General features: G+C 38.3%; 1 protein-coding gene across 7 annotated transcripts in view; it reads left to right on the forward strand.

The window, feature by feature from the left end:
• SCMH1 (Scm polycomb group protein homolog 1) overlaps positions 1-25100 on the forward strand; it is a 121312-nt gene that overhangs the window by 26439 nt on the left and 69773 nt on the right. The window contains exons 3-8 of one of the 7 annotated variants that reach the window (XM_084785104.1): positions 5742-5804; positions 6406-6429; positions 9621-9844; positions 15839-15981; positions 16823-16893; positions 23511-23745. In XM_084785104.1, coding sequence (XP_084641230.1) covers positions 15906-15981; positions 16823-16893; positions 23511-23745 — 382 coding nt within the window. In that variant the 5' untranslated portion in view covers positions 5742-5804; positions 6406-6429; positions 9621-9844; positions 15839-15905. The other 6 variants (XM_084785105.1, XM_084785106.1, XM_084785103.1 and 3 more) reach the window with 6 other exon arrangements.

Below are 25100 nucleotides of genomic sequence, written 5' to 3' on the forward strand. Positions count from 1 at the left end.
AATACTTTAATTTGTATTTAGATTTTTAAAATGATTTCAAGCTGAAGAGATGTGTAGGCTTAGATTTTTCACAATCCTACTGTATTTAGGGTTCTTAAACCCTTCTATCTCCCTTCCAACCCCAACCAGAGGTAGGAGAGAACACAGGTTAATAGGGGTGGGGGATGTCACCTTTTTAGACATAGTTCCCTGAGCTAATTCCACTCTGCATTGTCAGGACACCAGCAGTCCAGTCCAATAGCAAACACCAAACAGCAACACAAATCAGTAGAGGCACCATCCACCAAAAATAGCAAGGCTCTACCAAATCAGTACAAGTCAGCGAAAACATCCAGACTCAGCTGGAGTACTGTGAGAAGTTCTCTGGAGCATTTCTCTCTGTGAAGGGAAGACCAGCAAAGCAATGTCAACCGTTGAAATGCGGAGCGATGCAAAGGTGTTGTCTCACTGTCTGCGGGCTTCTACTTTTAGTCTTTCTAAACATCACGCTCCCTCTCGTGTCTGTTTTCAGCAAAACATCACATGTCCTCTTATAAGACAGCTTCCAGAAACACATCACATGCTCTCTCACAAGAATGCCTCCAGCAAAATATCCAGTGCCCTCTCATGAGTCTGTTTTCCATTAACAAAGGTCACATGTGTCTCCTGAGTCGGTTTTCAGGTGGCCAAGATCATGTGCCTCCTCACAAGTTTGCTTTCAACTGAGGATGAACACATTGCACAACCCACATTTGGGACCAAAACAAAAAAGAAACCCCTAAAAGAAACCAAAACTTTCATTACAAGGTGGCTCACCAGTTGGGAGCACTTGCTGTTCCTGCAGAAGATGAAGGTTTGTTTCCTGGTAACCACACAGTGGCTCACACCATTTGTAGGCACACACATTGTAAAAGCATGCAGGCAAACTCTCTTGCACATAAAATAAATAAATCTAAAAGAGAAAAAAGATCACAGTTGGAAAAGTAAGTTCACATATCACATTTTGTTCCAAATATTAAGGCTGGCAGACTGGGCCCGGGGGGGGGGGGCCTGCAGTAACCAAGGACAATACATGCAATAAACCTAGACCCTTGTTCAGATCCAGCCAGTGGTTGAGGGGAGAGCAGGGACTGCCTCTGACATGCACTCTGGTGCCTCCATCTGATCACTTCACTTTGGTAGGGAGACCCAGCAGCACACAGAGGAAGGGGAAGCAGGCTATCCAGATGAGACCTGATAGGCTGTGGTCATGTGGTGGGGGAGGAGGTCCCCTTCTGTCAGAAGTCTAGGGGAGGGGATAGGGCAGAAGAGCGAGGGAGGGTGGGAATGGGAAGATAGATACAAGCAAGGGGATAGCAACCAGGTTATAATCTGAATAAACTATAATAAATTAAAATTTAAAAAGGTTTTCTCAAATATACAAAAGTTTTCTCAGTAGTTGTAGTCAGTTTTTAAATTTAAATTAATAAGAAATACACAAAACTGCATATTTACTTCTTCAGTTACCACAGCCACATTGCAAGTACTCAGTTCTTCACATGGCCAGTGCTGCCATGTTAAACTGAGCAGTAACGCGGTGCTTCATTTCTTCTTTCCTCACTTCACTTCGTGGCTTTGCTTTGCTGTCAGTATGCCAGCTCCAGCTCCAGCTCCAAGACTCAACACAAGTGTGTCTTTTCTTTAAATTCTTACTTCTTCCACCCCTGTTCTAGAAATGGCTCTTCACCCCGTGTCTTCTCCTGAGTCCCCATACTTAGTTATAAAGTAATATCTGTAATACTTTAATGTGTTTATTTATGTGTCTTTCTCTCTTTACTAGACCAAAAAGTGGATGTCTTGTTATTTTTTGAGTTCTAATTACCTAACACAAGGCTGGGACCTATGTGGAATCAATGAATTTTTATTTTAAGCATGAAGGAGCAGAATTTCCATAAGGAAATAGTAGACACTTGAGAGAATTATTTTGAAAATAGTAAGTTTGAAATTGAATTTAAATATAATACTGAATGATAGAATATGAAGGATTCACTGTTTTTCTATCCATTTCACTGAATGGGGTGTATGAGGTATGACAGAGGAGATGGCACAGTCTGTGTGGGTTAGTGGCTCTTAGTCAGGACAGGCATATGCTCTCAGATACAGTTGTGTACAAAATGTGTCCATTGCCCAGTGTGTTCTTTGGTTCTTAATGAAAGAGAATTCCAAGATTTCCTAGGATCTTAGTAGTTTATTTAGTTACTTCCCTTGTCCAACCCATGGATTCCTTCTCAGCTCAGAAAGTTTTCCATATCCTTTGTAATAAATGTTACCCAGCCTTTCTGATTGCCCAGTTTTGGGTATGAATAATCACAGGGCAAGTCTCATTATCTGAGTTTCTGACATGTACAATGAAAGTTCTTTAAGATGCCTCAAATAAGGGTCTGGGGAGATGGCTCAGCAGTTAAGAGCACTTGATGCTCTTCCAAAGGACTGGAGTTTGAATTCTAGACCCATGACATACGACTCGCAACTACCTGTAATTTTAAATCCAGGGGGCCTAATGCCCTCTTTTGACCTCTGTAGGCACCCACATATACAGATACACCCCTGCCACACACATGCACACATACATTCCTGCAGCCCTGCATGCCTCAGCCAGACAATGGTGGCACAGACCTTTGATCCTAGCACTGTGGAGGCAGAGGCAGGTACATCTCTGAGTTCAAGGCCAGCCTGGTCTACAAAGTGAGTTCCAGTACAGCTAGGGCTAAACAGAGAAACCCTGTTTTGAAAAACAAACAAACAAAAAAGATGCTGCTAATAAAAAAAAATAGGTTTTTTTGAAATTCCTGGTGAGCACACCATATAATATTATCTGGAACAGGCTCTTTATCTGCTTTATTCAGTGATAAATCTCAGTATTTAGAGTAGTGACTGATAAATAGCAGATGATAAATGTTTGCTGAATGAATAAACCTACATAAGCATGGTTACAGGTGTTATTTCTATTTTTCTTATTCTTCGGTAGTTTCATATATGTATATAATTAATTTAAATCATTTTACTCCCATTTCCCTTGCTTATTTTCTCTCCCTCTCTTGCTAAATCCTTTCTTCTTCCTAAGATATCCCTTTTTACTTTCATGTTGTTTGTGCTTACATGAGCCTAAGTCAGGGATTATTTTTTTAATTATTTATTTATTATGTAAACAATGTTCTGCCTGCATGTATGCCTGCAGGCCAGAAGAGGGCACCAGATCACATTATAGATGGTTGTGAGCCACCATGTGGTTGCTGGGAATTGAACTCAGGACCTCTGGAAGAATAGCCAGTGCTCTTAATCTCTGAGCCCTCTCTCCAGCCTAAGTCAGGGATTATTTACTGTAGTGTGGACAACTTTACAAGGAAGAAAATGGCACCTCCCTCACCAGCACCCATTATCTGCCAATAGTGCCTCAGGTAAAGGATGGATGAGGGCTCATGAACTTTTCCTCTGTCCATGGTGAAGTGTTGACTGGCCCAATCTTGGCTGGTCTTCATCATATAACTACAGTGGCTGTGGCTCATCAGTGTGTTGGCCATGTTGGCTTCTTAAGACTTTTCACAGCACACCTCATCATTCTCTGGCTCTTTTATGCTTTCTGTCCCCACTTCCATAAGTGGGTCTTAGAAGTGGTAATGTAGATGTCCTGTTTAGGGTAGAGCACTGTCAACTTATTCTTGTTGACAAGTTTTGGGTTTCTTCATTAACTGTTTCTAGCACCAATAAGAAGCTTCTCTGACAAGTGTTGAAAATAGCACCAATCTGTGGGTATAAACACTAATAGTTAGAAGGCAATTTGACAACTTGTTTATTTAGCAGAAAAATACCAGTAAGTTCCCCTGTGGGGCCTGTGATCCTCCCCAGTCATGGGCTTTTTACTAGGCTTACAGTACCAGCCACGGGTTTCCGTCTGTGGACTGGGCCTCAAATGACTCTCTTGGCAGGCTGCTTCTGGAGCTTGCAAGGTTCACAGCTGGGTATGTTGATTGCTTTTTTCCCTCAGTAGTCTCCATCGTGCCCTCTGACACAATGAGAGCTGGTCAGCAGGAAGGAAGCTTCTAGCTCAGTCCCAGCTTGAGTTCTGTAAGTGTGTGGCTACATTTACAGGGTCTTCCCATCAAGTTCTTGTGGGTATCCAAGAACAGTGGCAAAAATCAGTATTCTAGCATCTGTAGGTGTCTCCTAACCAAATAGGGAGTTATCCTACTAGGTATTATTTCAGCTTATCTGTGGATTAATTTTTATATAATGTTATTGTATGTTTATCTTTCTTTGCTCTTGCCCAACCAATCCTTCTCCTTAATTTTACTGCACCCTAATTCTCACCTCTAAAAAGATACTGATAACACCCGATATGATATCTATGAGACAGTTTCTTTGGCCTCGTACATGAGTATAGTGGATGTTAGTTGAACCTGAAATGAAATTAATGCATAAATGTCTTAGCTTCCTTCATCCAGAGATGCCCTGTCACCTTCCTGAGCAAGCTAACAGTCTTATAGCTAAGAGCTGAGCATTTGTTTGCTATAGGTAGTGTGTTTTGTGAGTCAGGCTCTGAAGGGATATGGAAAGCTAGCCCACGTGAGTACTTCTGTGTGCTGACAGAGTACTGCATTAGATTCCACAGCATATTTCATAAGATGCTGTGTAGCTTGTTTTCTGAAAAGACATGGAGGAGATGAGGCAGGGCTTATTTCCTCTTGCTGGCTGTCTTAGGTTCTGGGTCACAGTGTAGATCTCTCTAGAACTCCTATGCTGCTCCTGCTAGCAGTTCCCTGGTAGACAATTATACTGATCAGCTGGGTCTTTGACAGCCTACTTACAGGAATAGGCAAGGTTCACACACGTGGGTCTATTAGTAGATGTTTGCTGGTGTGTACAGAAAACACTCGTCAGTGAGGAAGGTCATAAAGCAGTAGCATGGCAGCCTTAGTTAGTCTTCTGTCAACTATATTCTATTCATCCTCTCATGCAGACAGAGCTGCTAATCTGCAGTCTTACCTGGAAGTTCTTAATTTGAACTTTCAAATCATTATAAGAAGCTCGTCTTGTTTTCTACTTTTTATTTAGTCTAGGAAGCCAGCCCATGGCATGGTACCACCCACATTTGTTGGTGATGATGGAGTCTTCTCAACTCAACCCAATCTAGAAACCAGAAAGACATTCCTAGAAATTTTAAGTGATCCTAGATCTGGTCAAGTTGACAATAATAACTATCAAAAATCTACCCCTTGCCAGCTTGACATCCAAGTACATCACTTTAAGCCTGTCCTGTAGTCTCATGGCCGTCTGATAAGGCCGGATGTGTTCAGTCCGACTTCAAAACAAAAACCTAATCTTTAACAGATATAAAGGTATAAATGCAGCCTTTTCTGAGACTCATGCAGTCCCTAACTGTGATGCCTATAAACAGCTTCTCTACATCCAATATACAGTGGTACAGAGTGTACACTCTGACTCCAAAAGAAGGGAATGGGAGCATGCCAAGGAAAGGGCCACCTAGAGCAAGCCTATGTACACGGAAGATACCAAATACTGAACTCCTGCCTTTTTCTGTTATTACATAGAAAATCTGAACATTTTTTTAGTAAAACCTTTTTTCTATCTTTGTACTATTTCCTTAGAATGAAATCTCCAAGGTGCATTTCTTTGCCAAGAACTACTAATGCATACTGCCACAAATATTGCATCTTGTATTTTCTTTCCTCATGACTTACCCTTATCTCTCTGTGTGACAATAGGCTGGAGGGATGTGAGAAAACATAAATATGGTCACCTGTCAGCGTCTGCATCTCAGTATCAAGGTAAGAAAAACTATTTAGCATAAAAATTGTATTCAGTAGTTTTCACCAGTTGTTCTTAGAGGTCTGTGTTTGTAGTTATTTGACTGGCTAAACCAAAAGCATATATTATCATTTATAGAGGTATTTGTCAAAAGCAATAGATATTCTTTTGATCTGGAAATCTAGATTCTGAGTATAAATAATTGAAAATTAGTATTATTGCACTAGGCACAGTTGTTCGGCCTCTGTGCTTCCATTTTTACTCACTTAGGCTCAGAAGGAAAGCAAAATTGAATGCCATGCTTCTGCAGTTTTTAATAAACATTTGTTTATTTGTTTGTTTTTTGTTTTGTTTTTTGAGACAGTTTCTTTATGTAACCTTGGCTGTCCTGCACTCACTTTGTAGACCAGGCTGGCTTCGAACTCATAGCAATCCGCCTGCCTCTGCCTCTCGAGTGCTGGGATTTAGGTGTGTGCCACCACACCCGGATTAATAAACTTTAAAATGAGATGATTATACTAGATAAACTTTCATTCAACCTCCTGTTTTTTATTCCATAACTTTATCTTTTTATCATTCAGTTACATATGACCCATTGTTAACATTTGTTTTTTTTAATAGAACCTGTTAACATCCTGGAGCTAGGTAAGATATTTTTCTTTTTCTGTTAAATAAGGCATTTAGCAGACCAGAGATTTGATTGTAAGTAGTTCTAATCCACTAGGAAAAGAAGCCCACGGATCTTTTTTTTATAATCCATGGAATCACTGTTTGCCTTGTCATATCAAGTCCTACTTATCAGGAGGCTATAGACCAAGATAACATGGCTAATTATATGGAGTATAGGTAAGACAGGAAGCCAAACCAAACTGAGGGGAATAGGCAGAAGAGGGAGGGAGAGAATGGGAAGATAAGGGAGGGGATAACAATCAGAATGTAATGTGAATAAATTATAAGAAATAAAATATACATTTAAAATTTCTTGGGGGTGGGGGAGGGTGCATGTCACAGAGACTGATGGATCAACCAAGGACTATGCGTGGCGAGGACCTAGACTCTCTGCTCAGATGTAGTAGATAGGCAGCACAGTCTCCTTGTGGGTCCCACAATATGGGGAGTAGAGACTACTTCTGACATGGACTCTGGCCCCCCAGTGTTGATCAGTTCCCCCTGGCAGGGTGGTCTTGCCAGGCCACAGAGGAAAATGATACAGGTTGTATGGACAAGACTTGGTAGGCTGAGGTCAGGTATTAGGGGAGAAGGGCTCCCCTTTCTGAGGATTAGGGGAGGGAGCGAGGATGGGATTGGGATGGGGGGGGCTACAATCAGGATGTAAAGAATTCAAACGTAAGAACAAGCAGGTAACATATCGCTATTTCCACTGCATAGGAATAGCTCTGAGACTGGCTGACACAGGAATGTCTATGCATAGACAATGCTTCTTGTTGGTTGCAGAATCTCTGTGAGTTATTAGATGCCATTCTTTATATGGAATGAATGAAGATTTACAGATGGAAGTAACTTCTTAATCTACCAAGCCCAAGCTAAAAACAAGCCTCCATTGTCCATAATACATTTAGTGAGATTTTTCTAAAAGAAATTATTAATAGGATAGGTTGAGCAAAAATTAAATGTAAAGATATCTTTCACTTATAAACTACAGGAAAACACATATACATGTAACAAATCATATTGATACTGAATTTGTTTTTCATCCTGCATAGTGTATTTCAGGACTAATATTTGGGCAATAAAACTAATACTTAGGTTCTCAGTCAGCTTTTAAGGTTTCTACATAAACACCAGTCTGTTTCCTAGTCCTATGATGTCCTGTGTATCACCTGTGTTGATATCCTTGAACCTTTACCAAATTTTGCTCAAGATTTTGATATATTTTGTTACTATGATCCGATGTTCTCAGCAGTATTATAGTTTTTGTCTGCTTTCTTCCTCTTGTCTTTTCTTCTATATTTCTGTCAATCCTGATACAGAAAATAAAACTGAAAACTAGAGGAAGAATCCAGCAGAATTCCAGTGTGTGGAGAGCTGGCTCTCCCATTAGTCACTGTGTGACTCTGGCCCCTGGTCTTATCATTATGGAACAATACCCTCGCCCTGTGTGCTCGCTCCCAGGGTTGGGAAGATCACATGAGCTAGTGCATGTGAAAACATCATAAGCCTTCCCGTGCCTTTAAATTGGAGAATTGTACTGTTGTCATTCCTCTCAGCAGCTAAGCTCACTCTCTAAGTCCAGTCTGACATTGTTGAAGTGAAGCATTAAGAATGTGAGCTGAAGAGTGAGTGACGTGAAATGATGAAGGGCAAAGTACCTGGGACTTGGTAAACAAGTGACAGACATTACTTTCTTCTTTACATTTTTCTGCAAGCTTTTATGATACTAATGTGTAAATGGGCATTGAGATGGACAGGCTTGGTTCAATTCCTATTCCCAACCCATCAGTTTTATAACTTCAAGCAAATTAATCTTTCTGGCATAATTTCTCATCTTTAAAATGAACATGAAACAGATGTGATCAGGCAAAAGGGGCACAGTTATAGCTGCTGATGATTTTGGTCTTGTTGCTAACGTTAATAGTGATAACAACTGCAGCTCACTTGACAATCTTGGGCATTATGTAAACAGTGTGTTTGTTGACAGGGAGTTTCTTCCTCATTTTATGCAAAGTGTATCAATTAGCAATGGAGTTTATAATTTGAAAGTACAATTTTCCTCATGAGAGTAATTGGTGGCACGGGCATATTCTCTGATATATATTAAGGCTCTGTGACCTATTTTTTTTTTTTCCGTGAGAATTAAAAGTAGAGGATTTCTGGATCCTTCATTCTGAACAAGATCCTAAAATAATCTGCTTTGGAAGACTGGGCTATAACTCAGTGAGCTATAGAGTGTTTTTCTGGCATGCTCAAGGCCCTGGGTTTGATACTAAGAATAATAATTATTATTTGCTTTGGCATAGCATTTCAAAAATTGACATTTCAAATTGCTTATTGAATGTCTTGAGTACCTCAAAGTGTTAGGAATTAAATAGCCTCTTCAGGAAATTGCTTCATATTAAGTATCTATTGAGCCAAATATGTTTCTTCATAATTTCTGTTAACCACGTTATTTCAAGGATATACAGAAGAGAGTTGGCTTTCTGGTTATTAGATGGTCGTGCTAGGGACCGCCTTCTCTCTGCCGCTCTGCCACTTTCATAGTGCATCACTGTGGTTTCCCACCTAGGTTTTTGGCATAGCTCCCTAACTGGTCTTCCAGCCTCCAGCCTCGTCCCTCTCCAGTCCGTTTTTTAATGCTGCACTCTAAACTTAGCAGTATTCTATTTCCCACCAACGTGGTGAGTTAATTCTTTGTCTTGATGCTGTAGCAAGATACTTGACAAAAGCAGTTTAGGAAGAAAGAAAGGTTTCATTTAGTCTGGGTTCAGGGTTATGAACAGGGCATGCACAGAGCAGGACAGTAATGTTGTTGGGGCTTGAGATGGACGGCTGTGTCCACAACCGGGAGGCGGAGGGAGGTAAATGCCTCTGCTAAGCCAGCTTTTTCCATCTTCTGTAGTCTGGAACCTGCTGAGTGGTGTCATTCACATCTAGTTAGGTGTCAACTAACCTAATCTAGATAAAGCTCTTCAGACATGCCCAGAAATGTGTTTCTATGGTGCCTCTAGATCCTGTTGGGTTGACTGTATTAACCATGTGCTATAAAGAGTGCTTTGATGCCCAAACACTTTTTCTGTCTACAACCTCTTTTTGGAACGTTTCTCTAAAACAGCTTGCTTTTGCTTTGACTCCTGCTTATCTTATCCTTTTATACTTAGGAGCCCGAACGTTACTGCCTCTGGGAAGCCTTCTGCAAACCTTGTGCCTGCTCCTACAGCACCCTCCACCTCTCCACGTGCAGCCCTCACTACACCTTTCTGCCATGGATCCTTTAGTTTCTGTCCCTCACTAGACTGAAGCTCCCAAGAACAAGGGCAATAGTTTGATCATGGCTGCATCTCCATGCCCAGCACAGTACTGTAAATAATTCTTGGAAGAATGGGTGAGGAAATGACTCTTAGAGTTTGCTCTCTTACTCATGATTAATGTTAATGGATTGAATCTCTAGCACAAAGACACCATTCTTATTCTTTGTGGTGTATCTCTCTCTAGTCAAGCCCAGCTTACTGGCCACATGTGCTGTAACTAGTCAAGGATAGAAGTGGGACTTGGATGCTTCTTTCTTGCTTTCATTCAACCAGAAACTTGGGTTGAGCCTACACTAAGCTTCAAGGCTCTGTGTTAAACAGTGAGAGTTAAAAAGGAATAAACAGTTCCCGTGCATGAAGAATTTAAACAGCTCATCACAGTGATACGATGGGATGAATATAAAGGGATCTTAGTGGAGATAAGGAAACCAGAAGGCTTTGCAGAGGAAATAGTCTTCTTGTTGAGCGTCTGTCGATGTATAGTGGTGGTGTGGACAACGGTACAAGACCGAAGTATCTAAAAGTTTGTTTTAGGAAACTTAAGCTTCCACCTACCTAAGTGCCATGATCCTGAGCCTGTGAAACCTCCTAAACCCAGACCTTTTTCACTGCAGTTCCCTGCCTGAGCTCTCCAGAAAGCCTATCATTACCCGAAAAGATCAGTAATGTTGCTTTAGATGCTTTATTTCTATTAAATAATAATACCGCAAGTGACTTTTCTTTTTCATTTTTTTTAAAGATTTATTTATTTATTATTATGTATACAGTACTCTGCTTGCGTGTACTTGCAGAAGAGGGCGTCAGATCACATTACAGATGGTTGTGAGCCACCATGTGGTTGCTGGGAATTGAACTCAGGACCTTTGGAAGAGCAGGCGGCGCTCTTAACCACTGAGCCATCTCTCCAGCCCTCTTTTTCATTTTTTTTCCTCACTACATGAAAATGTTATTCAGGGACCTGGGGAGATGGCTCAATGGTTAAGAGCACTGGCTGCTTTCCCAGAGGTCCTGAGCTCAATTCCCAGCAACCATATTGTGGCTCACAACTATCTATAATTTGATCTGATGCCTTCTTTTGGACTGCTGGTGTACATGCAGACAGAGCACTTAAACACAAACAGTATACATAAATAAATACTTTAAATGTTTTATTTATGCATAATAATAAAATGTATATGCCAAAAAATTTAAATCTTTAGAAAAAAAAAAAGAAAATGTTACTCAGTGTCACAGGCAAAACTTTTTGTTTATTTGGGCTCGTTTTGTTTTGTTTGAGGTTTTTGTTGTTGTTTTAGGGTTGGTTTGGATATTTCATTTGATTTTGCCCAACTTTCTGCTCTAGTTTTGTGGTATTTGATGAAGACTGTACACTCTAATCACACTTCTCTGTGCATGAATATTTTAAAGCCCCAAACCAGATGGCTGGAATATATATTAATGAACTCTATTGCATTGATTCTGGGAGTGGTGCTTCCACTTGAAACTTCCTCTTTTAGGCAGGGTATTTGATGAGCACTTTGCTGTTAATTAAGAGGTTTCTTTGTGGTATATTTGAAAGGACACTAATAATATAATTCTGTTCCTGTTATTTATTTTTAGAAATTATTTTTTGTTAGTTTTTTATTTTTAGATGTCCCATTAAAATAGCAAGCTAATAATTTAAAAGGGTTTGGATGTTTTGAGAGAACCATTTAACATTAGACATTTTAGAATAAGTGGATTTTATTAGACCTATATATGCTATCATTTATTAATCATATGAAAATGCCAAGAACACATAGTATGGAAGATATGAGTTATTAAAAGAGCTCAGTCCAGCAAATTATTTAAGCTGGTTATAAAATTATATGGAACAGTGTTCCTGATGCAGGGGTAGACCGACTAATGAGAATGAAATGGCATCTAGAAATAGATCTAAGAATGTATAAAAAAATTAATATAAGATCAAGGTGATTTCAAATCTGTGGAGAGAAGATGGCTATTCAGTAAATGACATTGGAGCACATTTATTGGGGGGGGGGTTGAAAAGGAAAGCTAGATGTTTGCCTCATTTATTTCATAAACTAAATTACAAAAAGATCAAATGCTTATGTATAAAAACAAAAACAAACATTCTTTAAGAAAACATGGGTTACTATTTTTATAATATTGAAGTGAGGAAAGTGTGGTATAGAACCAAGAAGTCATAAAAGAGATGATGGAGACAGCTGAGGGCAAACCCACCAAATGAGACAAGCATCTTAGTCATGCAGATGAAGAGCTAATATTAATCTGCAAAGACCTTAGAAGCTGTAAGAAATGCAAGTTTATGTTATCAGAAAGATGGCAAAAAATAAAAATTAGTTAATAAGCTTCTAAAGATCATCAACCTTATTACTAATTAAAGAACTGTCCAAGAAAAGTAAAAGCATTTCACTTTGTGTTGCATTGGTTTTGGTTTTGGTTTTTAGTGTTAAGATCTGTCACATTTCCCAGCAGCTGGGAGCTAAGGTGGGATCACTGCTAGTTTGAGGTCAGCCTAGATCAAATACCACGTTCCAGGCCAGACTGGGCTATATAAGTGAGACCCTGTCTCAAAACAAAATATTAAAACCTAGAAATTGCCAAACCATAATTCTAGCAAAAGCATGAAATACATACACATATATACTTTGTATTTTTTTATCTAATTTTTGGGAATTTCATATATGTATACAATGTGTTCTGGTGATATCTAACACCTCTTTATTCATATACTTGTGATAGTTATATAAATTGGTATACTCTTCCTAGAGTATTGCTCTTCCAGCAATATATATTGTGTCAGAACTTAAAATATCCAGTTTGTCTATTAGGCCTACTCTTTGGTATTCCCTAGGAAGACTCTTAGCCAGACCTTCATCACTGACTAAAACCTGAGAGAGTAGGAGGCAAGAGAGGGCAGTGGTGGGACTATGATCAAAATGCTTTATCTGCATATACAAAATACCCTAATGAAACACATTATGTATAATTAATATATGTTAGCATAAAAAGTTAAATAAATAATAAACAAGTACACAAGAGAATTTAAGGGAGGAAAGATTTATTTTGGGTTGTTGTTTCAGAGGTTTTTGTCCATAGTCAGCTCTATTGCTTTTAGATCTGTGGGAAAGTAGATGTATCATAAAGGAAGGAATAAAACTGATTATCTCATTGTAAACAGGTAAAGAGGAGTAACACAAAGGGTCCAGAGACAAGACAACCCCTCAAAGGGCACACACCAAGTAACCAGCTTCTTAGCTAGAGTCCATCTTCCACACTTGGACCCCACGCCTAGTATCCTTTGACAGTTTGAATCTATCAACAGCTTAAATCATTGATTAGGTCAAAGCCTTCCTGATGTAGTCACCTGTGGGAACGCCCTCACAGATGCCCAAGATGATGCCTTAATAATCTCCTAGGCTAACAACTAATATTAACCATCACAGTGATCATTTTAGAAGTACTCAAAGATGTATACACAAAGAAATGCATTTTTAAAACTAGGCAATATTTAAATGACCATCACAAGTTGTTAGGATCTGTTAAGTTACAGTGTATATGCACAATGAAACAATGTTTAGACAGTAATCTTGGTGTAGAATTTCTAATCCAAAGACATTGATCATTATAGTTGCCCTCAAGGATTTTTCTTTCTAATCTAAGTAAATCAGAGTAGAGTTGTTAAAGAGGGCCATAAGCAGAACAGTCGCCAGCTGGAGCAGCTGATGAGAACATCTGTAAGGCTGCCTCTGTGCTTGCTGCATCTTCTTCCACACCACTTTACTCCTTTCACATGCTTGTCAACTTTTTAATTTCTGTGCTAATTGTGTCTTAACATGCACCAGAATGCAGTGTAAATCCATAAGCTCTCCCTGTTAAATTAAACTGCCCACTCTATGAAAGATGCTAGGTGAACATGTTTTACATAAGTAATTGAAACTCAATTACAATATTTGAATGTTTTCAGTAATATGTTAACAATTTGAAACACTCATTTTATATGTACTTAAATTATAAAACATTGTATGTCTGTTAGTAATATTAGTTCAATGATTGCAGATCCTAAGTATGAACTAAATTTCCATACCCTGGGGTTGGAGAGCTGGCTCAACAATTAAGAGCACTTGGCTGCTCCTAAAGAGGACCACAGTTATGTTCCTAGCACCCAGGTCAGGTGCCTCACCTGTAACCCTAACTCTAAGGGGATCTGAGGCCCTCTTTTTGCACATACTTAAACACTGACATAGCACACATGACAAAAATGAAATATTTAAATTTTCCTGTACTACGCTCTCATAGTAATCTGTTCTACTTTGTTGGCTTAACCTTACCTTGATTTCAATAGTATTTGTGCAAGTAAGCTCAAGATTCTGCCTATATAGTAACCGAAAGTGTCATGATAACATTTAATGCAGCTCTTCATGCTTGAAAAGACATTATGTGTTTATCAAATGAAAAGTTTATATACAGTTGTATGTATGATATATACAACTATCTCAATCTTTCAACTGATGCTTGGAAGGTTAAATTTGCCCCAGATATTTGCCATAAAAGCAACATTTCTTTTTTTTTTTTACTTTCAGTATATCTTCTAAAATTACCCGTAGTCTAAAAATACAGATTCAAGTACTCTGGTACTTAAAGCTGCTGAGTGAAAACTTTGAACTGTGAAGAAATGACAGCACTTAGGAACATGGCTGTGGAATACCAGTGTAGACCCTATGTTGTAAAACTGTGCTGTGCGTGGGCCATGCTGAGTCTGCTGCCTGCTTTTGCCAAGGTTTCATAAAATACTGGCTTTCTCCTTCATTTTCCAATTGTTTGTTAATTCTGTGACACTACCACAATGGCTGCGTTTAACAGCTGTTACATAGACTGTGTAGTTTGCAAAGTATAATAGTTTTTTTTTCTAAACTAATTCTTGATCTATACCTTGCTTACTACAATCTTTTGTGATTCTTTTAATGCTTGCAGATGCCAAAGTCATGATATCTGACTTTTTAATAAATATGAAATAATGTGTCTAAATAGTCTGATTAGGTTAATTAAAATTGTCTCATTTTTAAATTTACCCAGGCAGTCATGTAGGGGGAAAAAAAGGCATGGTTCAAATCAGTCAACCATTCTGCTGGGTGGGCTGCTTTTAACATACTCCTCTTTACTCAGCAATAGATTTTCTATGTGGCATATCCCTGAAGTTTTTGGCCTTCTTACTTTACAGCGTAGGAATTGATTAGCATGGTTGATAATGTGTAATAGGCAACTGTAATTATAATTAATGCTGCTATAATTCTTAAAACCAAAGTCTCTTGGGTACTTTTGATCAGAACCCATGCTAATAAAAGCAATTGCCCAGAGTTGGCCAAGCTTTAAACCTAACACATTAGCTATGAGTCATATGCATATTTTAAAATTATTTGAAGTTAAATAAACTTTAGAATTTAGTTTTTTACACTAGTCACAGTTAAAATGCTCAAAAGTTATATGTAGCTAGAATTATCTTATTAGAATAGCACGGGTACATAGTTCATTTCTGTCTTCACAGAAAAGTTGAACTGGACTTGCTGCTTTGGATGGTAGAGAGCTTAAGGGTCTTAGTCCAGTGAAATCCAAGACTTAAAATTTGACTTAGATCTTTCTTTTGTAAAGATGTTATACTAATTTGCAATGTTTTCTTTTTCTAATAAGCAAATAATGATACATTATTCAGTCTTCAACTTAATAGTTATAACTAATAATAATAGTTATAACTAATAACTCAACTAATAGTTATAACTAATAATAATATAAAAATTAAAATTTTATAACCTCATTAAATCTTCACTTCAGAAAAATTACCCTCTCATTTACTATGGACTGTCTGGTCCTGTTGTTAAATCATTGACTGGCTTGTGAAATATTTCAGAACTGATTGGGATTTCTGGCCAAAGCTATTTGCTTAGTTAAGGGTGGTGGGAAAGGGACCAATTTTAAAATAGAAGCTATAAAGTCGATAGAGTGTAAAGTCTTACCATCGTCTTTGTAGAGATTTAGATATCTATTCAGTGACTCATTTTTATTCCCAGCAGCTAGTGTTTTTTGCATGGCCCAAAGGGGCCCTGTGCTGCTCCACTACAGAGGAAACTTCAAGAAATGCTGGTTTTCTACAGTGTTTTAGCTTGTGAGAGTCTCTGGGACCTTCCCTGCTCCATCATGGGGTCACCTCTAGGTGGGTATTAGGGGGAAACTGTAAATTGCTGTAACTTTGAAATAAAGAACTTGGTAATCTTTTGTGGTCCAATGGTATTTGTATATAACAGCCTATGCCTTTCCATATTGTCCTGGCCCCAGGATAGTGTTCCCTTAAAGACTGCTTCTCAGGTTCATTGTTCGTTACACTTAGAGATAGTTAGGCAATAGCAAGAGACTAAAGCCTCTTTAGACAACCCTTATTATCGTCAGAATTGCTTCCCAAGCCCTGCTCTGGGCTAAGTTATCACACACTATCATTCCATCCCTCAGTACAGCATTTTGCAGCTGGAGTGGCAGGTTAAAAAGTGAGGACTAGAGCATATTCACGCACGTTGCTTCCCCTCCCCTGAGGTCTCCTGGCCCATGTCTCTTTATACTTCCTAAGCCTCGGTGTGGGATCGAGCCATATTGGGTGGTAAGTTGTGTTATCTGACAGCAGTGCAGGGCCTCTCTGGGAGTCAGATTGTTCAAAATGAACAGTTCCCTCACTACCTTCTGCCTTCTCTGCTTTCCATGGGCTTCTGGGTGCTTTTTTGAGATAATATTATGCTCTGCTCCAGAATTTTCAGTTAATTTAGGGACTAACATAAAAAAACAATGTAAGTCATCTTAAGACTGATTTTAAAACATTAATTTAAGAAGATTCACCCATGGTACTTGGATTCTTCCCTCTAAGATTACCTTTGATTAAGATCAAATAGAAATAAAAGGTTTAAACCAGTCTGCTAGTGCCTTGCTTGATGTTTAGTATAGAGTACATCCTAAAAGCATTTTTTAAAGGAAGCTGACTGTGATAGAGATTTCTATTTCCTTTACAGGTCATTTTACCTGGGATAAATACCTAAAAGAAACATGTTCAGTCCCAGCGCCTGTCCATTGCTTCAAGCAGGTAATTGATTTTCAACATAGTAGTAGGTGGGAGACTTTTCTGGTGCTTGAGCAATCAGAACATGAGGTAGGAGCACTTTGACTTCTTACCTAAGGATCCCAAAATAAATGTGTATGAGAAGAACTCAAGAAAAAATTGGTCACTGAGTTTTAGCATCAGCCATCTTTCCAACTTCATTCCAAGAAACGCCTTTCCTCCAAGGTTATTATTGTGTTACTGAAGGAAAAAAAAAACTTTATTTTTTCTGTAGCTCTTAACTCAGAGAGATAGGAAAGAAAACTGTGTGTGTTAGATGGTTCTTGAATGTGGAGCAGTGTTCCTTTTGCTGTGTTCAACACCTCTACAGCAATCTTACTGGGGGACGTTTTTAAGACTGGGGGACATAAAATTAAGTGTCCAGGCAACGTGCAGGTGTTGTTGCCCTGTCAGTGTGTAATAAGGTGGGTAAGTCAGCAAGGCACCATTGCTAAACAACGGGATGCCACAGGTTCTCTATATTGATCTTCCTTTAGTCACCAATTACTTCCTTATCAGTGTTTTACTTTATTTTATCTATTTCTAAGAAAAATTACAAATTTATGTTTATTTGAAATAATATAGTCTAAATTTGTACTTTTACCTAAAACATTCTTAAGTCAAATATACTAAGCAATCAATAGCTTTCAAGTCACCAAAGATGAGGCAACTGAACTGATCTGAGAAATGGGAAACAAATGGTCTAAGCCTGTGTGACTTGCCAGCTCACTGCCTGGATCCAGATCATGTGCCAAGGAAGGTGAGTGTTAGGTTGAGCCATCAGGCTCCCTAATTCAAGGATATGGAACTGAGAGTCCAGACACAGTCAGGTAACTAGAATGTATAGGTCAGTGTGTCAGAAGATGGATGCTTACCATAGCAAAGCACAACAGGTCTGCAGAGGAGCATCTTCAGTTATTCAGAAAAGTACTACTGTTGAGTGATGAGGAACCTACTTACAGCCAGTGGAAAATGCATCTGAAAATATTAGAAGAGAGCCTGATAGTCACAAGACATGGGCATAGTTCCTGGAAAATCGCTTCATTAATTGGGCATTGGAAGAATACTCAAGAAGGCCCTTTTGATAATAAGAAATAGTCACATTCTGAACTCTGCTCCAGACTTGCCTTTAAAAAAAATCATTAGAGTAATACTTGAAAGGATTAAACTGTCCCTAGGAAATTTTTATCTAGAACAAATCATAATAAATCTTTAGCTAGGTGTCATGGCACATGCCTTTAATCCCAGCACTCGGGAGGCAGAGGCAGGCAAATCGCTGTGAGTTCAAGGCCAGTCTGGTCTACAAAGCAAGTCTAGGATAGCCAAAGGTTACATAGAGAGACCCTGTCTCGAAAAACAAACAAACGAACAAAAAACAAAAAAAAAAACAAAACAAAAAACAAGAGAGAGAGAGAGAGAGAGAGAGAGAGAGAGAGAGAGAGAGAAATCTATAGAAATACAAAAATATTCAGTACCCAGTGATAAAATCCATAGTACCTATCATCCAGTCAAAGTCTAGTAGGCATGCAAAGGACCTATACAGAGCATAGAACAGCAGAAGAACACCTCAAATTACTATTTTAATTATTTGACATTTTCAAAATGTAAGCAGAGAAATGAAAGACATCAAGACTCAATTATATGTAAAGTTAAGAATATACTGGTTAATATTAACATTAGAAAAATATTAAGCTCTGAGACACAGCAACAAAAATTATCCAAAATGAACCAGAAAGAGAAAGCTGTTCAGATACAAATGAGAAGAGAACAGCAAGCCATAGGCTTCTGCTTGCCAAATAGATGTGTACTTGAAGCTCTCTAAGAGAAGGAAAGAGAAGAGTATGTGAGGTACTGATGGCTAAGATATCACCATACATTTTTAATGACTGTGATTTAAAAGAAGACATGCTGAATGGAGCACAAGGGACTCTCATGTACTCTTGGCGAAAATACAGTGTCTTACCCTTATCAGGAAACATCATACTACTGAAGGGAAAAGAGACCTTAGAATTGAATAACATAATCCCTAGAAAATTTGCCTCAGTATTAAATTAGCATTTTAGTCAATGATTTAAACTAATCCAAACAATATATAACAGAAGAGAAACACCCACTTAAAATAGCAGCCAAAGGGATGAGGTGAACTTACAAAGATCCAATTTACATATAGAAAATATCTAACCAAAATATGCTCCATAAAAAAATAAAAATCACCAGGTGTGGTGGCACATGCCTTTAATACCAGCACTCGGGAGGCAGAGGCAGGCAAATTTCTGTGAGTTCAAGGCCAGGCTGTTCTACAAAGTGAGCCCAGCTCAGCCAAAGCTGCACAGAGAAACCCAGTCTTGAAAAAAATTAAAAATCATAAAAGGAGGGACTGAGGAGATGGCTTAGTTATTAAAATGCTCATTGCTCCAACATGAGGATCTGACTTCAGATTCCCTAGCACCCACATGAAAACCAAGTATGACGGCCCATGCCTGTAGCCTCAAGCCCCAGGTTCAGTGAAAGGCCCTTTCTCAAAATAAGGTGGAGAGTGAGAGCGGAGACATCCTGATTTCAGCCTCTGACTTCCACAGACATACATTCAGGCAAGCACACACACATTCAGTAAGAAAGCAATTGAAGACATCTGGCATTGACCTCCAGCCTACACGTGCATACTTACACATGTCTACACACATGCACAGACATGAACATGTACACATGCATACACCACATACACAAGAAACATAAGAGGAAAATTTCAGAATTATAAACTTCTGTTTTTCAAAAGCCATACCCAAAATTTGTAGAAGAATCAGAAGAGAAACAAATGAAGTAGGTGCTAAAAGAAGAAGAACATGAACAACAAGCCTTAAGTAGAAGAGGAGTGAGGGCCCAGGTAAAATTCCTGATGAAAGTGGAAACACACAACTTAGACGACAAGAATTCAAAGAGTCTAGAAACTGTTTTTGAACCATATACTGAAAACGTGGAAATTATAATAAAAATAGAAAATCAAAACCTGTATAACCTACCAAAGTTGAAACAAGATATTTTAAAGGACAGTACAAAACAAACAAAAAACAGAATGGGGAGCTAGGAAGATGGCTCGGTTGCTAAGAGCTCTTGTATGAAGACCTGAGTGCCTACATGAAAAGCCATGCATGCCATGTGTGCCTGTAACTCTTGTAAAGCTTCAAAGTCAGTGAGAGACTGTCTCGAGAGTATATGATGGAGAAGGATACAGCAGGACAGCTGCTGTGGATGTATGCTTACACATCCGCACTTACACCATAGGCATACCTGTACACAACCAAAAATGCAGATCAATAATATCAAATCAGAAATAAAGTCTCAAAAAAAGCCCAGGAACAGATTGTTACTGAATTTAATGCAACTTTTAAGAAATTTTCTTTCTCTTTTTCTTTCTTTTTTCTTTTTCTTTTCTTTTCCTTTCTTTTTTCTTTTTCTTTTCTTTTTTTTTTTCTTTGAGGGGGTGCATAGTCTTATATATTCCAAGTTGGCCTCAAACACTATATAGCTAAGGATGACCTTGAACTTCTGGTCCTCCTTCATCCACATCCAATTTTATGCAGTATTGAGAGTTGAATTTCAGAACTTTATACACAGTAGGCAAGCACTCTACCAATTGAACCACATCCCAAGCTCCTGATTTTATCCAAACTTTTAAAGAATACTAATGTGTCTCAAACCGTGAGAGAAGACAAGGATCATTGTGTGTGTGTGTGTCCACCACAAGGGAACTAGGGGGAGAGGTAAAGAACAGCAAAGCATACTTTGAAAATGTTACAGTGTTACCTAGCACCTGTGAGGGGACCCTTCTCAACATCTCAGTTGAGCTTGAAATACCTGTTATCAAAGCCTGACAACACAACAAAAGAAAACCATAGAACAAAAACCCTGAACGACAAAAATGCAAGTATCCTCCAGAAAATAGTTATAAATTAAAATCAAAAGCTTGTCAGAAAAATCATACACCATGTTCAAGTTGGTTTCTTTCCAGGGATGCAAAAATGGTTCAGAATATGCAAATCAAACCCGTTATATAATGTATACATAATATATTACCTAAATGGAATAAATTATAAAAAAATCATATGATCATCTCAGTGGATGCAGAAACAGCAGTGATATCATCCAGTATTATTCATGATAAAAGTTCTGAACATGGTAACTATAGAAAGATTGTGTCTTAACACAATAAAGCCTATATGTGACAGACAGTTAGGCAGCATCCTACTGAATGAGGACAACTGAAAATATTTTCTCTCAGGTAAGAATCAGAAAACATCCTGCTAGTGTGGTTTATATGGCTCTTAGTATGTGTTAAAGTTTTGTATTGCCACAGGTCTTATTTAATATAATACTACAAATTTTAACCAGAGCATTTAGGCAAAAGAAAGAGAAAAGTATATCCTACTCTTAGCAGATGATATAATTCTGTCAGTGGTGAGGGGACAGGGACATTTCTCCATACTGTTGCTCTCAGCAGCCTGAGGAGTTCCCTAATCTTTTAAGACCTTGACTCAAGTCAAACTGGGATTCCTGGCTTTGATGAGAAGAGAATTTCAGAATTAAGTATTATGAAACAATTGTGTATTTTCATTATTAAATAGTTTAATCTAGACTTTGTATGAAACAGACATACCTAAGTGAGGGTGTGGATCTCCAAGAGAAAGTTGTAATTACTTTTCTTAACATTAGCCATATGCATCATCCAAAGAGGAAACAATACAAATATCTATCAATGATAAATAAGCAAAATGGAGTGTGTCCATACCAAATTAAGTAATAGTTTCTAAGGTCTTTGCAGAGAGGGGAATGGAAAATCACTCCTTGCAGTGGTGGAGTTTCTTTTAGGATGGTGAAGAAGATGTTATAAAATAGGTATGGTATTTGTACAACTATGACTGTGCTAAAAAGCATTGAGTTATATACTGTAAAGGAGTTAACTTCTGGTGTATGGCTTACACACAAACCTACCCACATCACCCAGCCAACCCACTGTTAGAAGTTTGCACAAGACAAAAAAAAGTGGCCTGCATCTGCGGATACTGTATCCGTAGATGGGATGAACAGCAGATCACAAATGTTTGGGAAAAGCCAGGTGTGGAGTTGTACATCTATAATCCCAATAGTGTGGAGGCTGAGGCAGCAGGACTGCAGGAATCAGGCCTGTCTGAGCAACACAGGTCTAGGTCCAGCTGCAGTATGGTTGAGACACTTATCTTAAAAGAAAAATGGGAGTGCGTAGGTAAAAGGGTTTCTGTACTAATGTATACAGAAGGTATTTGTTGTTGTTACCTAAACAATACAATGACAAATATGTATATAGCATCTATTAGTTATTATAAGTAATGTAGTAGCATGTGCCATGTTCTCAGCCCTCAAGACGACCGTGAATCCTAACAGTCTGGACTGTATAGTGAGACCAATCAAGAAAAACAAAAAAGGAAACGGCAGGATTTTCATAGACTACACACCAACACTGCACAATTTTATACATGGGGTTTGAACATCTACTGGAGTATTAATTCCTTGTAGATATGAATGAACTGTTGTATATTTCCATACAAAGATTTGTTTATGAATATATATATCCATGGATTCATAAGAGCCAAAACTAAACCAAATAGTCTTCTATTTATGAGTAAAAGAAAATGCGTATCAGATCCAAAGTCATTAAACTTTTGAAATGCAAGTGTTTTAATTTTGGAATATTTTACTACATAATAAAGTATACTATGGATATGACCCATCTAAGCATGCAATTTATTATTGTTTCTTACATGCCTTATGCCCATGGTCTAAAGGTAATTATTATACAACATTTTAATGGTCTGTATTTTGACTTCAACACATCATATAATGCTAAATACAGAATTTTCTTGTACCAGCATGTCAGTGTTAAATCATTTTGAATTTCATATTCTTAGATTAGGTATTCTCTACTTGTACTGATATAATCAATACTGTTGAGAATATAAGAATAGTTATACTGACTAAAAAACTGACAGTAGCAATAGTACTCCTCCATGAGTGCACCTAAGACTAGAAGGGGAGGAGCTGGAAAAGGTAATTGCAATGAAGCGTGTGAGAACTTGAGGATGATGGCATATGCATTATTTTGATCATAATGGTGTTTTTAAGGGTAGATAGTACATGTGATGTCATGTCAAGACTTACCAACTGTACAGTTTACTGTATGTCAGTTATGTTAGTTGATTTATGAGTTACTATTAAAGTGAGAAAAAGTGAACCTAAAGTGAGAAAAAGTGAACCCCAGTAGTCTGTATGGTAGATGGAGAAAAGCAAATGAGCAGCAGACGTCATCAGACAGCTGTACTTTTTCTTGTACTGGTGTGAGTCAATATTTGATACATCAGAGGAAAGTAACTTTTCCCTTCATCTTATTTTCCCATGCTTCGTTTGTACAAAACCTTTCCGAAACGTTAGGGGATAAGCAGGGCGGTTGTTCTTGACCCATCTATAACCAATTTGAATCTAATGTATATATTTTCAAGTTCTCTTTAACATTCCTCTTTAAATAGAATTTATACTTAGTCTGCCTAATTCCCTTGGTTTGTTCTCCTCAGTCCTACACACCTCCAAGCAATGAGTTCAAGATCAGCATGAAATTGGAAGCACAGGATCCCAGAAACACAACATCCACCTGTATTGCCACAGTAGTGGGACTGACAGGTGCCAGACTCCGTCTGCGCCTTGATGGCAGTGACAACAAGAATGATTTCTGGAGACTTGTTGACTCCTCTGAAATCCAACCAATTGGAAACTGTGAGAAGAATGGTGGGATGCTGCAGCCCCCCCTCGGTGAGTAAGCAGAGCCTTGCTCTCCCTGGCAAGTCAGGGAGCCTTGGAACACATGCCTACTGTTTCTTTTTCATAGAGTATCTCCTTAAAAGCCCACCTAAAATACGGTGCTTTCTCTTTACATTAGTGTAGGGTGTCTAGTCCTCACACAGCCTTTTTTTTAACTTAACAAGAAATCATACTCTTTCTCATTTATGGCAGTGTTCCTAAAAATTTAAAGGTAACTGCACACACCATAAATCTCTTACCAAATCAAAAACAAAACAAAACAAAACACAAAAACAAAAAGACAAAAAACAGGAGAGAAAACTGGCCTGGAAGAAAGGATAGCTGCTAAAGAGTGTTTTGTGTCCTCTCTCCCATTGTTATTCTCTCCTAGTTCTCAGATGGTCCCTGGAATTTTCTCATTAAGAAGTCATTCTTACAGCAGTCTATTCTTCAAGTTAACCTAATAACCACACTTCTCTTTCAGATCATAGTCATCCTTTCCTGCCCCAGTGACTGAGAAAATCAGGCCATCTTCTCAGTTACTGGCAGTTACTATTGATTGCAATGAGTCTTCATGAGAGTGATAAGTTATGCATTTTGGGATGTGTTCCCTGCAGGATGCTGAACATTATTAATTGAGCTTAGGAGATATGTATTATTTAAGAGAACTTAACACTTTATTTCATGTAAAAAATGTGTGGGAAATTTTCAAATATGTATGAAAGTAAAGAAAAATAATTACATCAGTCTATTGTTATAAGTATCAGTGTGTACTCAATTTTATTTTATCTGTATTTGATTGTACCTTAAAGTACAAATATAGTACCACTTTATCATGAAATGGTATATCTCTCCCATAGGCAAGGATATTTTTAAAAACATAACTATACCATCATTATTACTTATGAATAAATTTTATTTGGGTTTTTGGTTTTTTTTTTTTTTTTTGGTTTTTTTTTTTTTTTTTTGAGGCAAGGTTTCTCTGTGTAACCCTGGCTGTCCAGCAACTTGCTCTGTAGACCACATGGGCCTTGAACTCAGAGATCTGCCTGCCTCTGCCTCCCAAGTGCTGAGATTAAAGGCCCATGCCACAACTGCCAGGCTTTTTTCCTCTCTGAGACAGGGTTTCTCTGGCTGCCCTGGAACTCACCCTGTAGACCAGGCTAGCCTTAATTAAAGGCATGCACCACCACTATCTGATTCAGCTTATTTCTTAATACTAGTAAATATTTGGTGGTTAAATTTTCTTATTACCATGCCACCTTTACTCCTTTCTTTCCTCCCCTTGTTTTGAAACTTATTGGACTAAAGAGGCAGAATCTACTTTTTTTCCCCTTTCTTGGATAACATTCATTCATTTTGATGTA

Source organism: Acomys minous, assembly GCF_964271855.1.
Source record: "Acomys minous genome assembly, chromosome: 6".
Classification (NCBI taxonomy): domain Eukaryota; kingdom Metazoa; phylum Chordata; class Mammalia; order Rodentia; family Muridae; genus Acomys; species Acomys minous.